The 20,720-nt window shown below is 39.5% G+C and overlaps 1 protein-coding gene across 1 annotated transcript in view; it reads left to right on the plus strand.

Moving 5' to 3' along the window:
- Window positions 1-12,365: 12,365 nt before the first annotated feature.
- Window positions 12,366-20,720, plus strand: part of LOC149772695 (uncharacterized) — an 85,173-nt gene continuing 76,818 nt past the window's right edge. The window contains exon 1 of the mRNA XM_089947478.1: window positions 12,366-12,647. Coding sequence (XP_089803604.1) covers window positions 12,441-12,647 — 207 coding nt within the window. The 5' untranslated portion in view covers window positions 12,366-12,440. The remainder of the gene's footprint in view (window positions 12,648-20,720) is intronic.

Consider the following 20,720-nt stretch of genomic DNA (forward strand, 5'->3'; position numbering starts at 1 on the left):
CGTGCGCAGACAAGTTGAACAAAGCACTGGTTCTTCGCTCAGACAGGGTGGAGAGGCCAAACATCCTGGGCATTTCAATCCACAATGCTTGTGTTGCTCTCGATTGTTATAACCATAATCACATTTCTCACAATAATAACCGTATCCCAGGAATCCAGTGATACTGGTAATGGTATCGAAATGGTCATCGTGATGATAGACATGAATGTATTTTCCGTCCTTAAAATCTTGGCCTCGAAACAACAGAGGCCCGCGCATTTCTTGAGGGTGCACTTTCAAGGTGTAGCGTGGAGCTAGGGCATCTTGCAATTTTTGCATCTCAGGAATGCCACAGGGTGTGTCTTTGGACAGTCCGGCTTGTTGTAACAGGAGTTCTGCTTCGTTTCGTTGTTTGGCTTGATAGGAACGTTGAATAGTGTTCCAGGTTCTTTTCCATTCTACCGTGTCGTTCTTGTTGGCATAGGTTCGTCCCACCACGATGGCTCGAGCTAAACACATCTGGTCTTGAGGGTTGTTAGTTCGGACGAGACTTGTTTTGGTGTTGCGAAGGTCGTCCACCAATAACATCTTTTTGCGTCCTGTCCCTTGAGGAAGAGAGACGTGAGCCATTTTCAGTGTGGCTTTACCATCGGTGATGTCAAACTGGTCATTAGATTGTTGTACGTGTTGAATCTTGTCCATGACTTTGGAAGGGGTCAGTTCTGCGGGTCTGCTAAACTCGATCCAAACAGGGGATTTCAAACCGTCGTGATCTATGGATAGTGTCAAGCGATCGTCTTCTTTGGGTTGACATTGTCGCTTGAGTGCAGTGAGCAAAGAATCCCACATCTCGGTGATAAACCCTTCTGCTTTCTCTAAGGGTACGTCGGCCTTGAAATCTTTAAACTTCACCGTGTAGGTGTAAGCCGTGGTTCTAAATTTTCTAGAGGAGCGCTTTTCCGTCTCTCGAATGGAATAGTATTTTTCAGGGTTGACTAAGGGTGACGAACTTGGTTTAGAGGGTTCGGATTCTGGTTCACTCATATCCTCTTCAAAATCACTGGCATGAATTTGTGCCAAGATTTCAGCCCTGGTACGAGGCGATAGATCACGTTTCTGCCTCTTACTTTCTTCTTCTTCTTTCTTCTCGAATGAATAGGATCGTTTCATCTTGAGTGCAAAACGTCAAATGACTCAAGTTCAAACACCATAGACTAATTTATAGTCATGGCAAACCAGCGTATATAAAAAGGGTGTGTCTTGTCCTTTCACTATTCATTTCACTCTCAAACCGAGGAGAACGATGGAAGAGACTACCCAGATGGAACGTTTCGTCAGAGCTTTGCGAGGGGTCATTAGAAAATTCTCTTCAGACCAGCCGACGGACTACTCTCCTTCCTTTCGAGATAAGAGTCAGGATACTTGCTATATCTGTCAGAAGAAAGGGCATTGGTCTTCAGAGTGTCCAGACCGTCAAAAAAGAAAAAAAACAGGGGCTAAAAAAGACAAAAGTCAAGATACCTGTTATTATTGTAAAGAAAAAGGACATTGGTCTCCAGATTGCCCAAAAAAGAAACAAGAGGAGTCAGAAGAAAAGAAGGATTCTTCAGAAGAAGAGAGGGATTCTTCGGAAGAAGAGAGGGATTCTTCAGAGGAAGAAGAGGAAGAAAGAAGACAATTCTATTTAAAAGAAGCAAAGAAACAGGAGAAGAAAAGAAGAAGGGAAGAAAATGAGGAAAAAACGGTGAAGAAATTCAAAAAACAGAGAGACTAAACAAGGAGAAAGAAGAAGTCAATGAACTTTTAATTAAAGTGTTCTGTGGTGAATTGTGAATTGGATTGTAAAAAAATGGATAAAAGAATACATGAATGATATAAGGTAAGTGTCTTTGAGTTGTGATTTTAAAATAAGAAGCTACACTCACGCACTCATACACAGACACGTACTATAAGGGTAAAATGGGTGGGGTTTATTTTTGAGTTATTGGCAAATTGAAATTGTATTTCTTTTCGAGAAATGTGGGTGGCCCTGAAAAGGGCCTTTTTATTTTGGTGTAGGGGTGAGTTTAACCAATCAACTTTAACTGCCTTAAGCCTTTGCCACGGCCGAGGCCTACTTCTGATGATTGGGTTGAAATCACTAAGGGTGGTAGGACAGGCTTAGTCACAGGGTTGGCGTGTTTAGCTCGGGAAGGTCGTATTCTCTTCGGTCGTGATAAAGAAGTCTGATACATTTGTTTCAGACTTCTTAACTCCGCTAAAATGTCCAACAGTACCGTAGCCGTTTGATTTTCACCCTCTTGTTTCTTTGCTGCTACTTCTTCTTGCTGTTGTTGCTGTTGTTTTTTTCTTACCTCTTCTTGTTGCTGTTGCTGTTGCTGTAGGAGAAAAGCTTGTTCCGCTTCCTTTTGTCGTTGCATAAATTTCTCCAATTCTTCTTTCTGTCTCTGTCTAAAATTCTCCACTTGCGGTAATGAAGAAGGTAACGAAGGTTCCGGAACAAATTCTTGCGAGGTAAGAAAATCCACAAAATCCCAATGTACCTCTTCTGAAAGTAAGTCCGGGTTCCCTTGGGCAGTCTCCCCTGCTGGTGCACCCCAATGGATCGTTTTCTGAGTTTCCGTCATGTTGAATCACTGTCGCATAGATTGACTGCACACAAGCGCTAGCGAATCTATATAGACCAACTGACGTCACAGACTACTCTCTTCGGATTGGATGCGGGCTGACTGAATTTTGTAACGCGTGTTTGGATTGGTGAATGAACTCAATCCGTTTCAATCCTACCTCTACCTATAAATAAACGCAGTTCAGTGCATTGATTCACTTGTTCTCGTCGCTTCAAGATGTGGACCGATGTGCAATCTTCTACGCTTGTGTCTTCCATGATGTTTAGGACGGACATACCCATGTATGTCCGATCCAAGTGGACCGTTGTCCACAGGACAAACACCAGCCTGTGGATACGTAGGATCTACGTTGAAAGACAAGGATGCCTGAAAAGAGTGCTGATTTACGGACCAACAGTGAGACGTAGCCTAAGGACAAGAAGAAGACCAATGCGGTACCCTTTATGTTAATGAATACATTAACATAAACCCAAAGGCCCTTTTCAGGGCCAGCCATATTTCTCGAAAAGAGATAGCCTTTCAATTGCCTAAATTTAAATTTAAATTTAAAAAATTTAAAAAAAAAAATAAAAAAATCCCATGTTCAATTCCCCTTGTCCCTAAACAAACCCAAACTCTATTCCCCCATGTTAAATTCCCCTTGTACGTAGAGTGACCCACGATTTTTCGCCATGTTAAATTCCCCTTGTACGTAGAGTGTCCCACGATTTTTCGCCATGTTAAATTTCCATTGTACGTAGAGTGTCCCAGGGGTCCCTGTAATGCTAATTCCCATTGTACGTAGGGTATCCCACCTTACTACTCTCATTCATTTTCCTAACGCAGGAGAGAGAGAGAGAGAGAGAGAGAGAGAGAGAGAGGACGTGCTGCAGGTTTGAGATTTACGTTGCTCGCACTTCTTGCACTGCTTCGGTAAGTCTCGTCAGTTTATTGTATGTAGCTCCAACATTTATAAGACTGCGACAGGTTGAGCGATCGTATGCGAAAAAAATGTGCTATCCCTGGATGATAAAGGAGAATGCGCAATAATACTAAACATAATGAATATTTTTAATACAAAAATACAATCGTACAGGTTAGATGATTTTAATTCGTACTCTATGGAGATTCGAATCCTGGTCGGCACCCATCGCCTTGCCTGCGCGCACTAGTCCATATTCCATCACGACAAAGCACCCATTACCAAAAATTATGTTATAAAGTCGGTTGTTGTTGTTGTTGTTGTAGGGTTTTACTCCATTTTTCAGCACAATATAGGCTATACAAGGCGGCCAGTATAAATGGTGGAGAAAGAACCCGGGAAAACCCCAGAAAGAAACACCGACCCACGAGAAGCTACTGGCAAGCTTTCTCACATACCCACACTGGTCAGACCCGAGACTCTAACCCACGCAGACAGAGGTGAGCCAGCAATGAGCAGTAACGGTGATCTCTTTAGACCACTCGGCCACTCGGGGGCCCTTACAAAGTCGGACCGCTCCGGTGGCCTAGTGGTTAGAGCGTCCGCCTCGGATGCGGGAGGTCGTGGGTTCGATCCCCGGCCAAGTCATACCAAAGACTTAAAAAATGGTGCTAACAGCTGCCTCGCTTGGCGTTCATTATAAAGAGGTTAGTGTTAGGACTGGTCGGCCTGGTGTCAGGATAATGTGACTAGATGGGACATCATGCTACATGTCAGCGGCATGATGCCCCAGTGCTAGACACCACTATAAACTGTCACACTGCAGACATCGTAGCGATATAACTGAATATTTTTAAAGCTACATTAAAAATCCAGAACTCTCTCTCTCTCTCTCTCTCTCTTTCTCTCTCTCTCTCACACACACACTTACAAAGTCGGTTGTATAAGCACTCTGCGTAGCAGACACACTCGAATGACGACCTAATACAAACAATACCATTATACAGGTTAGAGAATTTTGAATCGTCCTTTATCCAGAGACTTTGTAGCATACTATTTTGGTGATGTGTGCTTAGTTGTGATGGAATATGGACCGGTGCGTGCAGAAAAGGCGATGGGTGCCTCTTACCTGTTGATCTGTGTTCGAATCTCCGTAGAGTACGACTTAAAATTCTCTGACCTTTATGATATTTAAATATGTAAGAGATGTTGTTTTGTATTGACTATACACGTATAATAATAATAATAATGAGGACTTTGTATAGCGCCTAATCTTTAGAAGCTCTAAGCGCTTTACAACATTAGACAACACCTATAAGATACAAAAAAAAAAAAACAAACAACATATAATGATATGATTACAAAAACAAACACCATGAAATTAGAAAACATAAAAAACATGCTGAGAATATTTAAGGTAGGAAACATTATTTGGTCTTTAAGTTTGTTCTTGCCGTCGAAATAAGTGAGTTTTGAGAGCACTCTTGAATGGGATCACTGTGTCTTTGTGTCTAAGTTAAGTGGGCAATTCATTCCAGGTTTCTGGGCCCTGGTATGCAAAAGAACGCTGTCCATATGACTTTGTTTTCATAGTGGGAATAATGAGAATACGATTGTAAGAAGAGGAGCGTAATTATCTTGCTGGTTTGTACACATGGGTGAGGTCGGATAGGTATGTTGGTCTAGAGTCCGTCAGTGAAACGTAGCACAGAGAACAAATTTTGTGTTTGATTCTGAATCGAATGGATAGCCAGTGTATGGTACAGAGTAGCGGGGAGGTGTGCTCTGATAGTGGTACTCTAAGTATGATCCGAGCAGCTGTGTTTTGAATTTTTTGAAGTTTCTGGAGTAGATATTGAGATGAAGCAGACATAATTGAGTTACAATAGTCCAGTCTTGAAAGTACTAATGAACACACAAGTGTTTTAGTGGCATCAACTGAAAGATATTTGCGGATGGAGCTGATGCGTCTTAGCTCAAGATATGCAGCCTTGCATATGTTCATGACATGTTGGTGCAATATGAGAGTACTGTCCAGAGTAACACCTAGGTTTCGTACTGATTGTGTGAATTTAATGTTGGTGTTGCTATTATTTATTGTTTGAGGTAAAGGATGTGAATGAGAAAGTCTTTGTGTTGTGATCAGAATGGCCTCAGTTTTATCATCATTCATCTGCAGCTTGTTACATGTCATCCATGATTTCACATCAGAAATGGATCTATCTACACCTTGGATGGTAGCATCAACTTCAGTTGGATGGCTAGATTTGTATATTTGGGTGTCATCAACGTACAGTTGGTGAGACAATGGATGATGATCTATGAGACTTGAGAGCGACTGAGTGTACAGAATGAAGAGAACAGGTCAAAGAACAGACCCCTGTGGAACACCACAACATAGATCAACTGGGCTGGAGTGTACTCCAGTTGCAGATACAATTTGTGTCCTGTTGACCAAGTAGGACTTGAACCACAGTAAGACTGTATCATGAATGCCAAATACATGCTGGAGACGGTGAAATAATATATCATGGTTTATCGTGTCAAATGCTGCAGACAAATCAAGGAGAGTGAGGACTGTAATCTTTCCGCTATCCAAATCACAGAGAATGTCATTAACTACTTTTAGAAGAGTAGTTTCAGTACTGTGGTAAGGGCGATATACAGATTGTACATTGCTAAAAAGACTGTTTGAATTCAGATGAGATACAAGCTGGGATAGAACAACCTTTTCTAAGATTTTGTATATGAATGGGAGATTAGAAACTGGGCGGTAGTTCTTTAAATCGTTATGGTCTAGTGTTGGTTTCTTCAGCAGAGGCTTTACAATGATAGTTTTGACAAATGATGGGAATTCCCCTGATGAGAGAAAGGTATTAATAACATCAGTTAGTGAAGACAATATTGGATCTAAGCACTCAAGCAGCAGTGATGTTGGAACTGGATCAAGTTCAAATGACTTTGGTGCACTCTTCATCAGGATTGTACGTACGAAATCCATAGAGACAGGTTCAAATGCTGCTAATGGTTGCCGCTCAAATTCCGTATCCCAACTGTATGGTGTCAAGCTTATCTCTAATGGTTTGTACTTTTTCACGGAAGAAATTTGCAAACATGTCCGGAAGGTCAACTGGAAAGAAGGTAGTTGGAAGTGGTGAAGATTTGTTCCTTGACATTAGCTTGTTAGTAATGTCGAAGAGCTCTTTGCAGCTGAAACTTTCCATAATCTTAGTAGTGTAGTGGGCTGATTTCGCTGCATGGACTATATTTGTGACATTCTTCTTAGCGGCTTCATAGATTTGCTTATGAATAGTGAGTCTGGTGGAAAGCCAAAGCCTCTCAGCTTTACGGCGGTCTGTTTTAGCAGTGCGAATCTGGACTCTAACACTGCTGTACCATGGAGAACACTTTTGAATTGATACTCTGCACTTGGTAGCTGGGGCATGTTTGTCGAGCAATGAACGCAGGCAGTTATCGAGTTGTTCTGCTGTAGGAGGTAAGCAAGTTGCTAGGTTTGCTTGGATGTCATGCATTAGTTTGGTTCTATTTATCATACGGAGGTTTCTCTTAGTAGCAGATAAAGGTGGAGGGTTAGGGACTGATACGTCAAGATGGCATATTTTTAGCCATGTTTCTGTCAGGAAAAGACGTCAATATTCTGGTTGTTGATAAAATTAACTATTTCTTTGTGCTTTTCCGGTGGTCCTACTGATTGGGCATTGAATAATGCAATACACAGAGGTATCTCTTGGATAGTTGGCACAAAGGTTGACGAATTAATAGGGATTTGAATTAGGTTATCTAAATTAACGGTCGAACTTTTAAACTGTTGAGCCGAAAAGGGTATAATGGAGATAACTGGAATTCTTCTTCCTGTTCTACGCCGGTCAGGTTTGAAACAACGTTTCTTTTTTCGATTCTGTTTACACTTAGGTAATGATGAATGTAGTCCCAGTTCGTTTAGTCTAGAGCACAATGTAGTGTGGAGAGCGAAGGAGTGGTCATTTAAAGCAATTAATGAGGGTCCATCATAGCATAAACGGACACATATACAGACACGTATCTATATACGTATACATACTCGTCCATATAAATAAACATGCATATGTATACTGCAGGAGAGAGAGAGAGAGAGATGTAGCAGGTCACGGAAAAGGAATAAGTGCAAAAGGTGTGGAGGACCTTTGGTTCCAAGACATTTGCTTTAAAACTGACGTGCTTTGCCGAGTTGATGATAGGCTGCTACAACATCAAGCCATGCTACTACCCTAGCGCGCCAGATATGAGTTGGTGCGGCCTGCTGAAAAGCACCAAATCAAGACTGGCAGCGAAGCATATTGGTTACTATCGAGAAACGCACTAGTAAGCCAGCTGGTGGTGGGTGGGAGCAAGCCTTCGAATGTTTTAAGCAACTCCCCACACTGCTAAAAAGAGAAACTATGTGGTTCACACCAGAAATCTAAGGGACTACATGGAGAGAGTGGAGAGTGTCAAAAATTTCATTAGGCCCTGTCTTTCTACCTAATGGCATCGCAATGAATACAAATCTAAGATCCAAAAACACGAACACATTCGAAAACGAACAACTCAAGCTCCTAAACAACCACACATTTAGCTAACCTCCGCAAAAGGATCAGAATGAAACTAGTTAGGCGAGGCGGACGCACCAAGGCAGCTGTTTGCTTATTCAGCGTTTCAATGGCTCAAAATATTTGATGAAAACTTTGCGGTTATCCACAGCAAAAAGTCTACCCTAAAACAAAAGAATGCACTTACAGATATAGCCGTTCTAGACGTAAAAACTATCTTCAGGCATGATATATACAATAAATCCCTACGTGGAGGGAGCCAATACAACCACGAGATGCGTGCAATACGAAGAATGTGTCACGAACTCGATCTCCGCTGCACACCAAAAATGGATTACACCAGGTGGCGTATCATTGCTAGGGTATGGTTAGAACTTAGAAGCGCATTTCGCGCACAGCGAAAGAGCTGACGCGTAAATCAGCATCAGAGGCAGCTGAGGAGATTGCAGAGGCTTTGTTGTCTGAGGAACTGAGATTGTACAGGCAAAGATCGCGGAACAAGCACACATTGTGTTCCGAGTCGCAAATGAAAAGCATAAAGTAGAAAAGAAGGCTGAAGACGAATGTTTTGAGGGGGACCATCCAAAAGTGTCTTGAACTTCTACCTAAAACGGCAGAAGGTGAAATAAACTTCAAGGCACTAAAAAGGGAATCAAAAGAACAACAACAAAAAACAAAAAACGTTGACGAAGCAAGATGATAAATTAGCAGACTTGGAAGTAAAACATGCAATGTTTAATCAGGCGATTAACGATGTCGCATCAGTGAGTCGCGTGGAAGTTAGCGGCCCTGTACGTCGTAAGCGGAGATAAAACGAATGAATCGCATATAGTCGCTTCAGGTCTTTTGCCGATCAGATTTGTTGTTTCAGCTTTGAGCGACTTAACAAAGTGATTGAGACACTTGACTAACTTGAGGTTAGGGCCGGATGACATGACGGTGACCATTTCCGCTCCGTACCCGTAGACATTCAGCCTCTCCAAAAGTGTATTGTTAAAAATGACATAGGGGCGGTAAACTCATGCTTGCACACAGCCAACACGCATTTTGTATTCTATAAGCATTCTGTTCCACGCCGCTCATTAGCGCACGGCCACAATCGATCCAGTGGCTTGCTGTTGTTAATTTCGGCCAGCGCGTTGGCAATGTTGGAAGAGTCTTTTGCGGAGATAGCATACGGTCATTGTATCTGCTTCAGACATTGACGACCGCGAAAGCCTCCTCGAAGAGGGATTTTCTTCCCACCCCTTCGGCATCGTGTGAAACAAAATTTAGGATGTCGGCCTGGTGCATATCATTGCCAGACCCGGTAAGCGCGATGGGCTTAGGAATGTTAGGCTGGTAAATATATCTTCCACAGCGAATGATCTTAGCCACCAAATGACTACTTTCGAAGTTACCCGGGTGGTTTTCGTCAGGATGCACACATCCAATATCCTTTCCAGTAGACGCGAGGGCTGTAATATATTGAAACAAACTGGGCCTCCATGGCGATTGTTTTGCATTTCAGTGTTTGATTTTAAATCCAAGCAAATTTATAAGTTAGCTGTAAAGCAGACATAAAGCCACAAGCAACGCGGATCAAATATTATTTCTGAAGTTTCATAGAATGTAAAAGAAACCTTAGGCTTTGGATTTAATGTTAGGTTCTCGCCTGTAAGGAGAAAGTACTCTTTGGCACCACCTTGAGGTTTAGCTAAATTTTTTTTTGGCGTGGCCCTAATTTATTTTGTATTATTAGGGCCGGTTCTGATCGCGCTGGGCGAGCCGAGGTTAAGAGAGCGGGAGTCTGAACTTGAACGTAGCCCCTTGCTGCCACTTTTGCCATAAAAAAATACAGCCCTGTGATGGGTCTAGTGCATATCGTTGCCGGACACGGCAAGCGCAATGGGCCTAGGAATGTTAGGCTGGCAAATATATCTTCCACAGCGACTGAACTCAGCCAACAAAAGACTACTTTCGAAGTTACCCGGGTGGTCCTCGTCAGGGTGCACATATCCTACATGCTAATCAGTAGATCCGAGAGCTGTAATATATGGAAACAAACTGGGCATCCATGGCTATTGTTTTGCATTTTATTGTTCGCTTTTTAAAAAGAATCTAAGCATATTTATAAGTTAGCCGTAAAACTGTTGAAGCCACTAGCAACGAGGATCATATAATATTGTTGGATTTTCAGAGAATGTGTGTAAGAGAAAGCTTAGGTTTTGAATTTAATGATAGGTTCTCGCCTATATGGAGAAAGTATTAGTTGACACCACCTTGAGGTTTAGCTAAATTATTTCGGCGTGACCCTCATTTTTTTGTTGGTATTATTAGGGCCTGTTCTGATCGGGCTGGGCGAGCCGAGGCTGAGGGAGCGGTGGTCTGAACCAGAACGTTGCCTTTTGCTGACACTTTTTCCACCAAATAAATACAGCCCTGTGATGGGAAAACTAAGTATACAGGCGGCACATGTTTTCCCTTGACTCTTGAGCTGCTGTTAACATAGGTCCTGATGGTGCTCTTTGAGCAAGTACTGCCTTTAAATCTTCAACGAAGGAGATGCAGCCAAGATGTAGGTCGAGACCAACATTGAGAGCACCCCAATGCCGCTATCCATTGAAACATTCAACGGCGTTAATTTTAACATCTTTGTTGGTTTGATCTTAGCTATGCACGACGCCTGCATGGTGTCTTCATTAGCACTTTTGATGGATATAAACCGTATCAGCTAAGTCTGCAGCATTGTAAAAGACACGGACTCTACCACAAAAGTCTATCTCGGCTCTCACCTTATCAACAGCGAGGCCAGCTCATAATTATATTCAAGGTTTCGAGTCCACGGCATGAATTTTATGCAAGTTCGAGCAGCAAATATGGTGCGGGCAGAAGTGTTTCATGCCTTCTTGCTATAGTTTGTACTGAAGGCACGGTATGCACGCCATGTTTCATTTCGCGCATGACAATTTCAAACGCATTTCTTACCCGAGACTGTACTTCGGCATACAACAGCCTTCTGCCAAATGGTCTCCGCACCTGTACAAACACGGTGCCTGGCTATTATACCAAGTCCACACTTCCAGACTACCCTATCTCTAATGTTTCGCATTTGTGCACAGCAGTACTCTCATTAAAAACGCGAACCGCGTGTCTTCTTTGTACCGAGGACATACCAGACGCATGCACTGGGCCACCCACGGAAGTTTTCAATATTCAGGCGACATTTTTCTTTTTTAATTCGGGGACGTAGCTACTATTATAACAAGAGTATGTAAAGCATATGGGCCCATAAATAATTTTATTTAAACTATATATTAGGTTGGGGCCCATCGATAAGCTTTGCATAAGGGCGCACATATGGGCCCAAAGATCGTATCTACCCCACTGTTCTAATGTGAAAGTTTTTTTAGTGTGGGCAAGGTAGTTGTTTACCCCAGATTTCCGCGCGCAAGACCAAAAACTGTTGGCCCCATTTCATCGGCTGGAAGTCGGTGATGGGGAATGAACCCGGTTTTCCTGACGGAATTAAAAAAAAAAAAAAAAACCCTTGCTTTCTGATTTATTTATTTTTGCTGTTTACCCCTGCTATTAGTTTTATGGCGGTGTCAACATTCTTTTTACTTTTAATTCTCCTCGTGGCCAAAATTTAAAATTCATTTTAATAAATTAATCTACTGCCGTGGTAATTTAACAAGAAAATGATTCCTAAACTTAACCATTATACTGCTGGACACGGTAGTTATGACTCTAAGATACTATAATTTTACAAAGGAGCAGTGGCGTAGTGCTAAATTAAGGAGAGACTACAAAAAAGAATTGAACGAACACATTTTAATCAGATATGGGAATGGGGTGGGGTGGGGTGGACAATAATTAGCAAAAAAAGTAAGGAAGCGCCGTTCCCACAGCACTACATCCCTGCATAGGAATTACAACAAAAAACTCCACCAAGATCAAGATCACTGAAAATCACAAAACCATATTTCCTCTTCGGCTCGACTGTATATTGCCTGAAACACAACGTTCAAGTGAATGAACCATGCTTTTCTAATAGATGGGTAAAATAAGTTCCTTTCTCGCTCCCACACTCTATTTTCAGGAGATTCTGCTGATATGCATTGGCCTTGTTGATTCCGTTGTACAGTGATATTCCAGATTAACCTGTACCTTTCGATTTCAGAATTGAAAACTTAATTTGTCAGGTAATATTACTACCGGGATATAATATATGACGGTGTCACATGAAGATACTTTTATAGTAACACCGTCTGGGAATTTCCAAATACGACGGCATTTTGGGGGATTTTGCTGTGGAATTTGTTGATATCTTGGTAACCTTAGAAGTAAAAAATGTGAGAAATGACTGAAAATTTTGACAGCGATATAATAACTATTGAGAGCGATGATGAATCGTATTCAGGGAGTGTGGGAGTAGTCGTAAGTCACTATGATTCTTACCACTTTGAATCCCACACAAGTGACCGAGGAGATTCCCTCCCAGATGTCGATGACCCTGATGAAAAGTTTCTGAGAGATTTGGAACTGGCAAAAAAGCTTAGCCTGCAGGTAAATTGTATTTATAATAAACTAATAGCCACGTTAGCAACTTGAGGTTACATTAAGTAAATATGAGAAGTTTGCATGGTGTGTCATGATTTGCCAACCTTGTTAAGATTATGTTTTTTTTTTCCACAGGCCTCTAGAAACAGATCACACAGCAAGTACATGTACACTGAAACACAATGTACTCTTAATTTAATTAAATATGACCCAGATCTGAAATGCAGATTCTGTGTCAGGCCATCATTTTGAACAGTGACTGTATTCTGCAGATGAAAGTATTTTCTGTATTTTGTTCTTTCCTGCCCATAGTGTTATACTTATTAATGAAGCTTAATAAAACCAATTATAGTAATTTCTATATATCTGAAAGAGTGAGAAGGATCAAAATTTCAGGCTTTTGCTTGAGTGCACTTTTGTATCAGTTTCAGCGGTCACACTTGGCTGCATTTTTAGGTGCAGTCAAAATAATTTTTGTCATTGTGTGCATGTCTGTACTTGGTATATTTTGAAATGAACAGAAATCTGCAAGTTCATCAATAATTGTTTTCATCATATGAAAGTTGATTCATAATTATGTGTCCTATTACTTGCTTGAGTTGACTAGAGTATATTTTACAAAACCTGTTAACTAGATGAGACTAACATTAGAGTGAGTTGTTAGATTACCAGTTATCCATTCATTGTTCAGACCTGCCAGTCATTGTAACTTCGCACTATTTGATCTAATTTGCCTGTAGGAGGAAGGCTACTACAGCCTGATTTCAAGGAAATCGGGATTTCATTAGCTGTAAAAAGTAAATATTAAAGGACATCAGAGCTCTCTCATAATATCAATAATAATTTAGGAAATTTATGGTAACCTTGAAGTTTTCATTTTGGTGTTGCACACATTTTGCAGCTTTATTTCTTACAAAAATAGCAAAAGTCATACAAAATTAACAAAAATTATTCATAAATAAATATTTTTTGATCCAATTTAACATGCATAAGGCTTGAAGAACAAATTTAAATTATGCGAAATGAGATTCCCAGTGCTCTTTGAGTTGATAAGGTGAAAATAAAATATCTATGGTTTCCATAATAGTGTGAAAAAAGTAGGTGTGCAAGGTCATTGCAAATAATTTGGGTTTTATTACCATTTTTATTCCAGTTTCCAATGCATTGTATCCACTTCAGATGTGAACAATTGGGCACAGTCAGTAAATGTTATTTTGTTTGTGTTGTAGGGTTTAACGCCATTTTTCAGCACAAGATAGGCTATACATGGCGGCCAGTATAATTGGTGGAGGAAGAACCCTGGAAAACCCAGGGAAGAACCACCGACCCACAAGAAGCTACTGGCAGGCTTTCTCACGTACCAACATTAGCCGAGGCTGGCACAGTCAGTAAATGTTATTTTGTTTGTGTGCATCATAAAAGATTGTCATCAATATCATCAAACTATGGTACTGGGTTATCAATATGATTTCCCTCTCAGTGCCTGTATCAGATGACAGTTGGCCAGAACATTAACCTCTGCATTCTAGACCAGAGACTGTCAACAGGTTCCATGCTGTTGTTCATCTTCCCATGACTAACTGAGCCTGGACCAGGTTCATGCCCTTGGATAATACACAAATGTTAAATTAATTAAAATCTGTTATCTCTAACCCTTACTAAAAGAAGAGCAGAGTGGGAGAGCAGGATGTTATGTAGCTGGGCTTGGTACTGTAAGCAGCACTGGTTTTGGTTTTTGTGATAATTTTAGCTTTATTTTACATTAAGTATTAGGACCCTTACTTGGTGTTTGTGTATCCTTTGAACCTGAATGTAACAGTAGGCTAGGATACCTGAATCACAGACATGTATTTTCCTTGTTGTAATTTAGTTGAGTTGTCATGGGTTAGGCTGAAATTTTTAGTGTGTGATGGCTTTCTTTAGTTTACTGCCTGTAAATATTTACAAAATAAGTAAACGTGTAGAAAAAATATACATGTAGTTGTCTCCAATGTGGAAACTACCTATTCCAGTTATATTATGTATTTCCACATTTTTGCTTAAGAGTGGGATTTTTTGTTAATTGAGTTCATAAATCATAAAGTATATATCAATAAATTTTACATCAAATCTGACTTCACTAGGAAAAAAGCAATTGATGAGAATCAGTTGTAGCTCAGATCACATATTGAGTTGATTTACTAATAATGCTGATAATTGTTTTTGCAAACTAAAATATTTATCAGTAAAAAAGTCTGTTTATTAACAGAACCTTTGACTATTAATGTGTTAATTTAAAGAAAGTATTTCAAGCTTGTAATGCTATGCATAGATTTTTTTGGTCCTATAAAAGCATCATCGCATGCCCATTTTCCAGTCTGGTTCCATTATCATGTTTTGCATACTGTACTTAGTACCCTGTCCCAGTTTTAAAGAAAATGTACCCACATGGTATCCTTGATGTCGTATTTTTTGTCTTTTGTTTCGTTGTGATTCAGTTGGAAAGAAGGATCTAGTTCATACATATACTGATTTAAATGTTTCATTTCATCATCAATGTATATTTTATCAGCAACAATGAAATTAAATGGCAAATTTTTGATTCTATTAAATGGTCAGTCTCTTAAAGTTTATTTGCTGTTTTTGGTTTCTGTACCAGACTTCACATGATTATATTGAAAGCTATATATTGTTATTAAGTCTTAACTGATAGGAATACCAAGATTATATCAGTTTAATCACAAGTAGGTATGCCGGTAAATGCCACTTGAACATACACTATAATTTTTCTACTTTTCAGAACTTCACCAAAAATTGTTAGTCCAAAAATTCACACATTTAATTTTGAATTAACTCTTTAAAGATGCAGTTGTAAAGATAATTTTTCTCATATGTAATATCAGTGACTGCTGTGGTCAGAGTGGATGAACCCTATGGTGTACATACACATGTGTATGTGGTGTCCTTTAGACTAGATCTGTTTTCAGTTTCTAGTGAAATTTTTAGAAACAAAATAAATATTTTGATTAAGTGGCAGTTGATTAAGCTTTTTACCTATGTCAGCCAAAACTAAATACAACGTATGGTTTCTGCTCTTTTGAAGTCTTATGGCCAAATGACATTGCATTATTATGTAAAATTACATCTATCATAGAGGACATGTTCAAACAAAAGAAAAGCACACACATATACATGATAGTGTTATGACTATGGTCTTACATTAGTTAACAGAAAAAAGTGAAACCAAGAAGTTTAGTTAAATTGAAACAATCAATATATTTCTCTGGAATACAAAGTGAAAATTCAAAAGACTCCTGCAGTATTGTGAGTTAAATCACAAACAATCCAATATTCTATCACAAGACCAAAACTGTAGAATGTTCTGAATGAATTTCATTAATTTTGAATGCCCTGATGCATCAGTATCTTCACAACAATCTCAAAGAAAGTAGTATTTTAGTTCAAAAAGTCAATGAGCACTTTGTAAGTCCAATGAATAATAGCAAATGATTCCTCTCAGATTGTGTCTGAACACAACAATAAACGATTTCATAGACTGACCTGAAAACAGGAATTAATGATTTGTTTATCACATGCGTTATATACAGATTGTCACGTGATCTATGATGCAGTAATATTTTATGAAAAACTTAACTAACTCATAAACAAGGTCAGGTTTTGAACTTAAAGTAAACAGTATGACAAAAATCAGGTGTACACAACCCTCAGTCATGACATTAGTCAGATAAGCCAAAACACTACCCTCAGTCACGGACAAAGCTCACACACACAATATAAATTGTACATATATATTTACCAACCTCGAGACTGATGCAGGTTAGCATTTGCTAGTTACAATTCTGATATTTCTACCTAGGAAAAGGTTCCTGCTTGTGATATTTTGTCTTTAAATTTTGAATTTGAAATACCAATTATATTAATGTATATTGAAAATAGATTGATGTTTGTTATATAGCTCTATTTATCATAGAACAAGATACGATAGCTGATGGGTTGGTCTGTTGTTATCACTTCTCGTATACCACTTGGATAATTGCAAAACACACACACACACACATATTTATTCCACGATCTTGTTGTTGTTATGGTGGCACTCTACAGCTTCGTATTTTGCATTGGGTTAGAATTTTAAAGAAAAATAATTTCCCCGGCTTTTCTCACTGGTTATACTGGCTATTTAAAAATGACCTTGCATATCTTAGGTATAATTCAAAGAACCTTTAATTCCCTTTATTTTGGTGTATGATTGATGGGTATAATGTGGGTCCAGAGTCTCGCTAGGATTTTAAAACTAGGAGTCCAGGACTCCCATTTTGATAAAAATAGGAGTCCCACCATCAAAAGTTGCAGTCCCTTCTTTCCTACAGAATCAACACAGACGTGAATGCATCTATTTTTAGATGGAGAGGTTTTCGTAATGTAATCACTCACTTTAATATCGCTTCATTAGAACAGTCCATTGACAGGATTGCAAATTTATGGTTTATTTATCTTATTTGCTGTTTTTTCCTGTATTTTCGCAAATACGTGTCAGGTCGGAAAACAGATTAGACCTTAACGCGCATCTCGCGAATTCCACAACATAGCATTGCCCCATATGTTTCTGACCTACATAATTTGCATTTTAAAGTTAAATCTTCAATAAAATAATACCTTGGCTTTGCTTTCAATGATCTGTATATTTTTCTGAAAATATTTGCCCGAATGATTTACGAAAACAGACAATCTAATAAACTGGTACATCCCAGACTTAGCGAAGTCCGCCATTATTTCTCGTTAGGCCTACTGGTTCACTTAAGAGTTTCAAACTAATTTTATGACGAAATAGTGTACAAGAGGCAGTTAATAATCACCGATTCTGATCTTAAAACACAAGTTTGTGTATTTTATCATCAAAGGATAGCATGCAGGAAATTGATAGTTGCTACCTTACTCGGAAAAGGGTTAATGGTCAATCAGGTATCAAAACATAATGCTTGTGAATGGGCAAGAATTTGTTTGTCAACGTAATTGATATCAAAACTAGGCCTAGCTACTGATGTATTGATGAATACATTTTGCTACAACACTAGAAATAACCGGTCTAAGGCGAGCTGCATTTAAAAATAAACAGTATGGTCGGTCAATGTACCTCTTAAATAGCTCTTGTTCGTCCGTCAGTGATACTGAATTTTGTCAATCCAAGTCAGGACTTATTCCAAACACTAAGCTAGGCATCACACACTTTCTTACACTTAGCTACTGTCCTATCCGAACTATTAATTCTAGCAGCTTTAGCACTCTTCTGAATCTCGTTACAATCTTCGTAAGTTTGCCGTTTAACCCTAGAATACATATCCAAATTTACGAATGGCATTTATCTAAGTCTCAACATGTCTTGATTCTCGTGCACTACTTATTCCAATACATTCGGAAATGAACACAATAACGAATGCTAAAGTTGTTTATTTGATGTACTTTTATAAATGTACACATGTACATCTCTGGGTCTTTCTGACTCTGAATTCAATCACTGTAAATATCAGTACATTTTCGCATCCGGCCGCCAGTCAAAGCCTTTGATCTTGCCGCCCAGCTATTGCATCATGTTCTTTTTGATGTACTCTTATAATGGCAACATGTATATACATTAAGGGGTCTTTCAGTCACTGAATTCTGTCATTGTAAATATCAGCACAGCCACATGATCAACACATTGTCCCACAAAGCAGGTGGCTGAAGCAGGACTGGCAAGTCTTTGAAATTTGCCGCACACCTATAACATGCGTATGGAGGACTCCCGCCTCAGGGATTTTATGCGTTCCAGCTCAAAAATTGGCGTCCAAATACGCGTAATTAAGCGTTTCCGAGATCTCTGCCTGGGTTATAGAGTATACAGCTTGGCCTTACTCCATATTTGCACCTTTCAAACAAGTGCTAGCTCCACTTGGTCATTCATTTTCACTTCCTGAACTTCAGATAAATTGTATAAAAAAAAAGAGCCGATAACGTTTTTTACGTTTTATATATTTGGTAATTGATTCATTGCACTTTTAGAAGCTGGTATTTTCTAGTCTGGCAAAATTCATTTTCCCTATTTTAATAGCTGCTATGGATAGTGTACTTTAGCAGCAGGGAGGGCGAACAACCTCTAAATGGGTCACCCGTATTTCGCCAAAATAAGCCTTCCTGGGAGATCACAAAAAAAAAACAAAAAAAAAAAAAAAAAACGCGACATCCAGCGTAAGACAACTCCGTCGATGACAAATTGGCTTACCCGATTATCGCTGATAAGTTTTTTTTCTCTCTGTGATCGTCGAAGGAAAATACGCGATAGTGTCGGTGACAATTTGGAGGCGCGCCCTCCCTGCTGCTATGAATTAAAAAAATTATGTTATTGATAATGGCCAACATCGGAGAAGCATATACCACTAGATTAGCTCGAGAGCGACTACAAGTAATCAAAAAATTTTTTCCTGTGAGAGATTCTGTAAGACAAAAATTACAAGCGAGGCAGGAAGCACAAGTTGAATATGCTACAGGCACAGAACAATTATTTAAACCCGTTACAACAGCTACTGAAAAAGCTGCGGCGGTCACTGAAAGAGTTTTATTGGGAGATATTAAGGATGAGGAGGAAAGAAAAAAAAAGTATTCTTCCGATATTAAAACAGACCGCTGAGCAGACTGAAAAAATAGCAGCAAGAACTAAAAAAACAAAAAAGATTTTACGGGATCTTCCAACTGATATAGCAGCTGCTCAACCTCCACCCGTCAATGAAGAAATACTTAGAGGCATCAGCGAAATTCGTACTGAAGTCGCCGGCGTAAAAGAAAAGGAGCCTGCGCCTAAACCCAAACCAGTAAAAGAGAATATTGAACTGATTGCAAAATTTAACAAAGGTGTTATTGAGCAACGTAAAGAAATAAAAGAAAAAGATTTACCCGCTGCAACATTAGCAAGTCTAAATCAAAAGGATAAAATTTTAAAACCAGAGTATGCTACCGTAAACGATACCTATTTCGTCAAGTGGATATATCGTGTATACCACAACAATAAACAAGCTAGAGATACTGATCCAAAATTTGAGAGTTTTATGGATGAAATAAATATACTTTATGATAAATACACATCACAACCTCAACAGCCACCGCCTCCCTATTCGCCACCTGGGCAAGAGCCTTATCAACTTCCTTCGCCACTGCAACAAATAGAACGACAACAACCTCAACTCAGGTCCAGATTACCATCATATCCTGCAGAGATGTTTACCAAAAAAGCTCTTGAAGATTTTACCACATACTCATCATTGAGTAGATTAATCACTATTGTTGTGGGAAAGTATAATGATAGAGACCAATATTTGAAACCTGAATATGTTGAAAGAGCAACACCTGAGAATTGGCCTACTGCAATATATTTTGCCGCTAATGAATCGCATATTAACCCAACCGATCCCGGTTACTTATCATTTATGCAAGATGTCGAGAAAAGGCAGAGAACAAGGCAGCAACAACCACAACCTCCTGTTGCTACTGGCAGTGGTTTGGGAAGTGGTCTTATTTCCTGCCCTAACAGTATTTTCAATGATGCGCAACGGTTAGAAGTTCTCATAGGGGAAAACGAGCTGGGAATAACTCAGTGGAAATAATCAATGAAGCAGCTGATATCTGTCGGCGATTATTTCAAGGTAGTATAATGGATATCGATATTTACCGAGAGTTTATTAATGAGCTCGTTGATGACTACCACAGTGACTAGTTGTTAGATAAATGAATAATTAAATAAAATGATCGTACACAATTCTCATCGTAGGCCAGTTATGGTCAGGGTGGTAAATTCACGATTACCCGTATACAGGATGACTTACGGAGATGGATTCGGTGATGTTGTTCGGTGTTTAATCGCGAGGATGGCCCCTAAAGCAATACCGATCGCAAAACAATTATCAATGAAAGCTATTGACGTTGTTCGTGATAAAGCTACTGGTGCTGTTGGTAGCGCTGCCAGTAAAGCATTCTTGGCAATCAAGGACAGACTAGCACGATTAATACGCAAACCACCACCACCGGTGAAATTACCAAGCACCGAAGTCATGC

The sequence above is a fragment of the Sinohyriopsis cumingii genome, unplaced genomic scaffold (assembly GCF_028554795.1).
Source record: "Sinohyriopsis cumingii isolate HCF-2022 unplaced genomic scaffold, ASM2855479v2 utg001246l, whole genome shotgun sequence".
Classification (NCBI taxonomy): Eukaryota; Metazoa; Mollusca; class Bivalvia; order Unionida; family Unionidae; genus Sinohyriopsis; species Sinohyriopsis cumingii.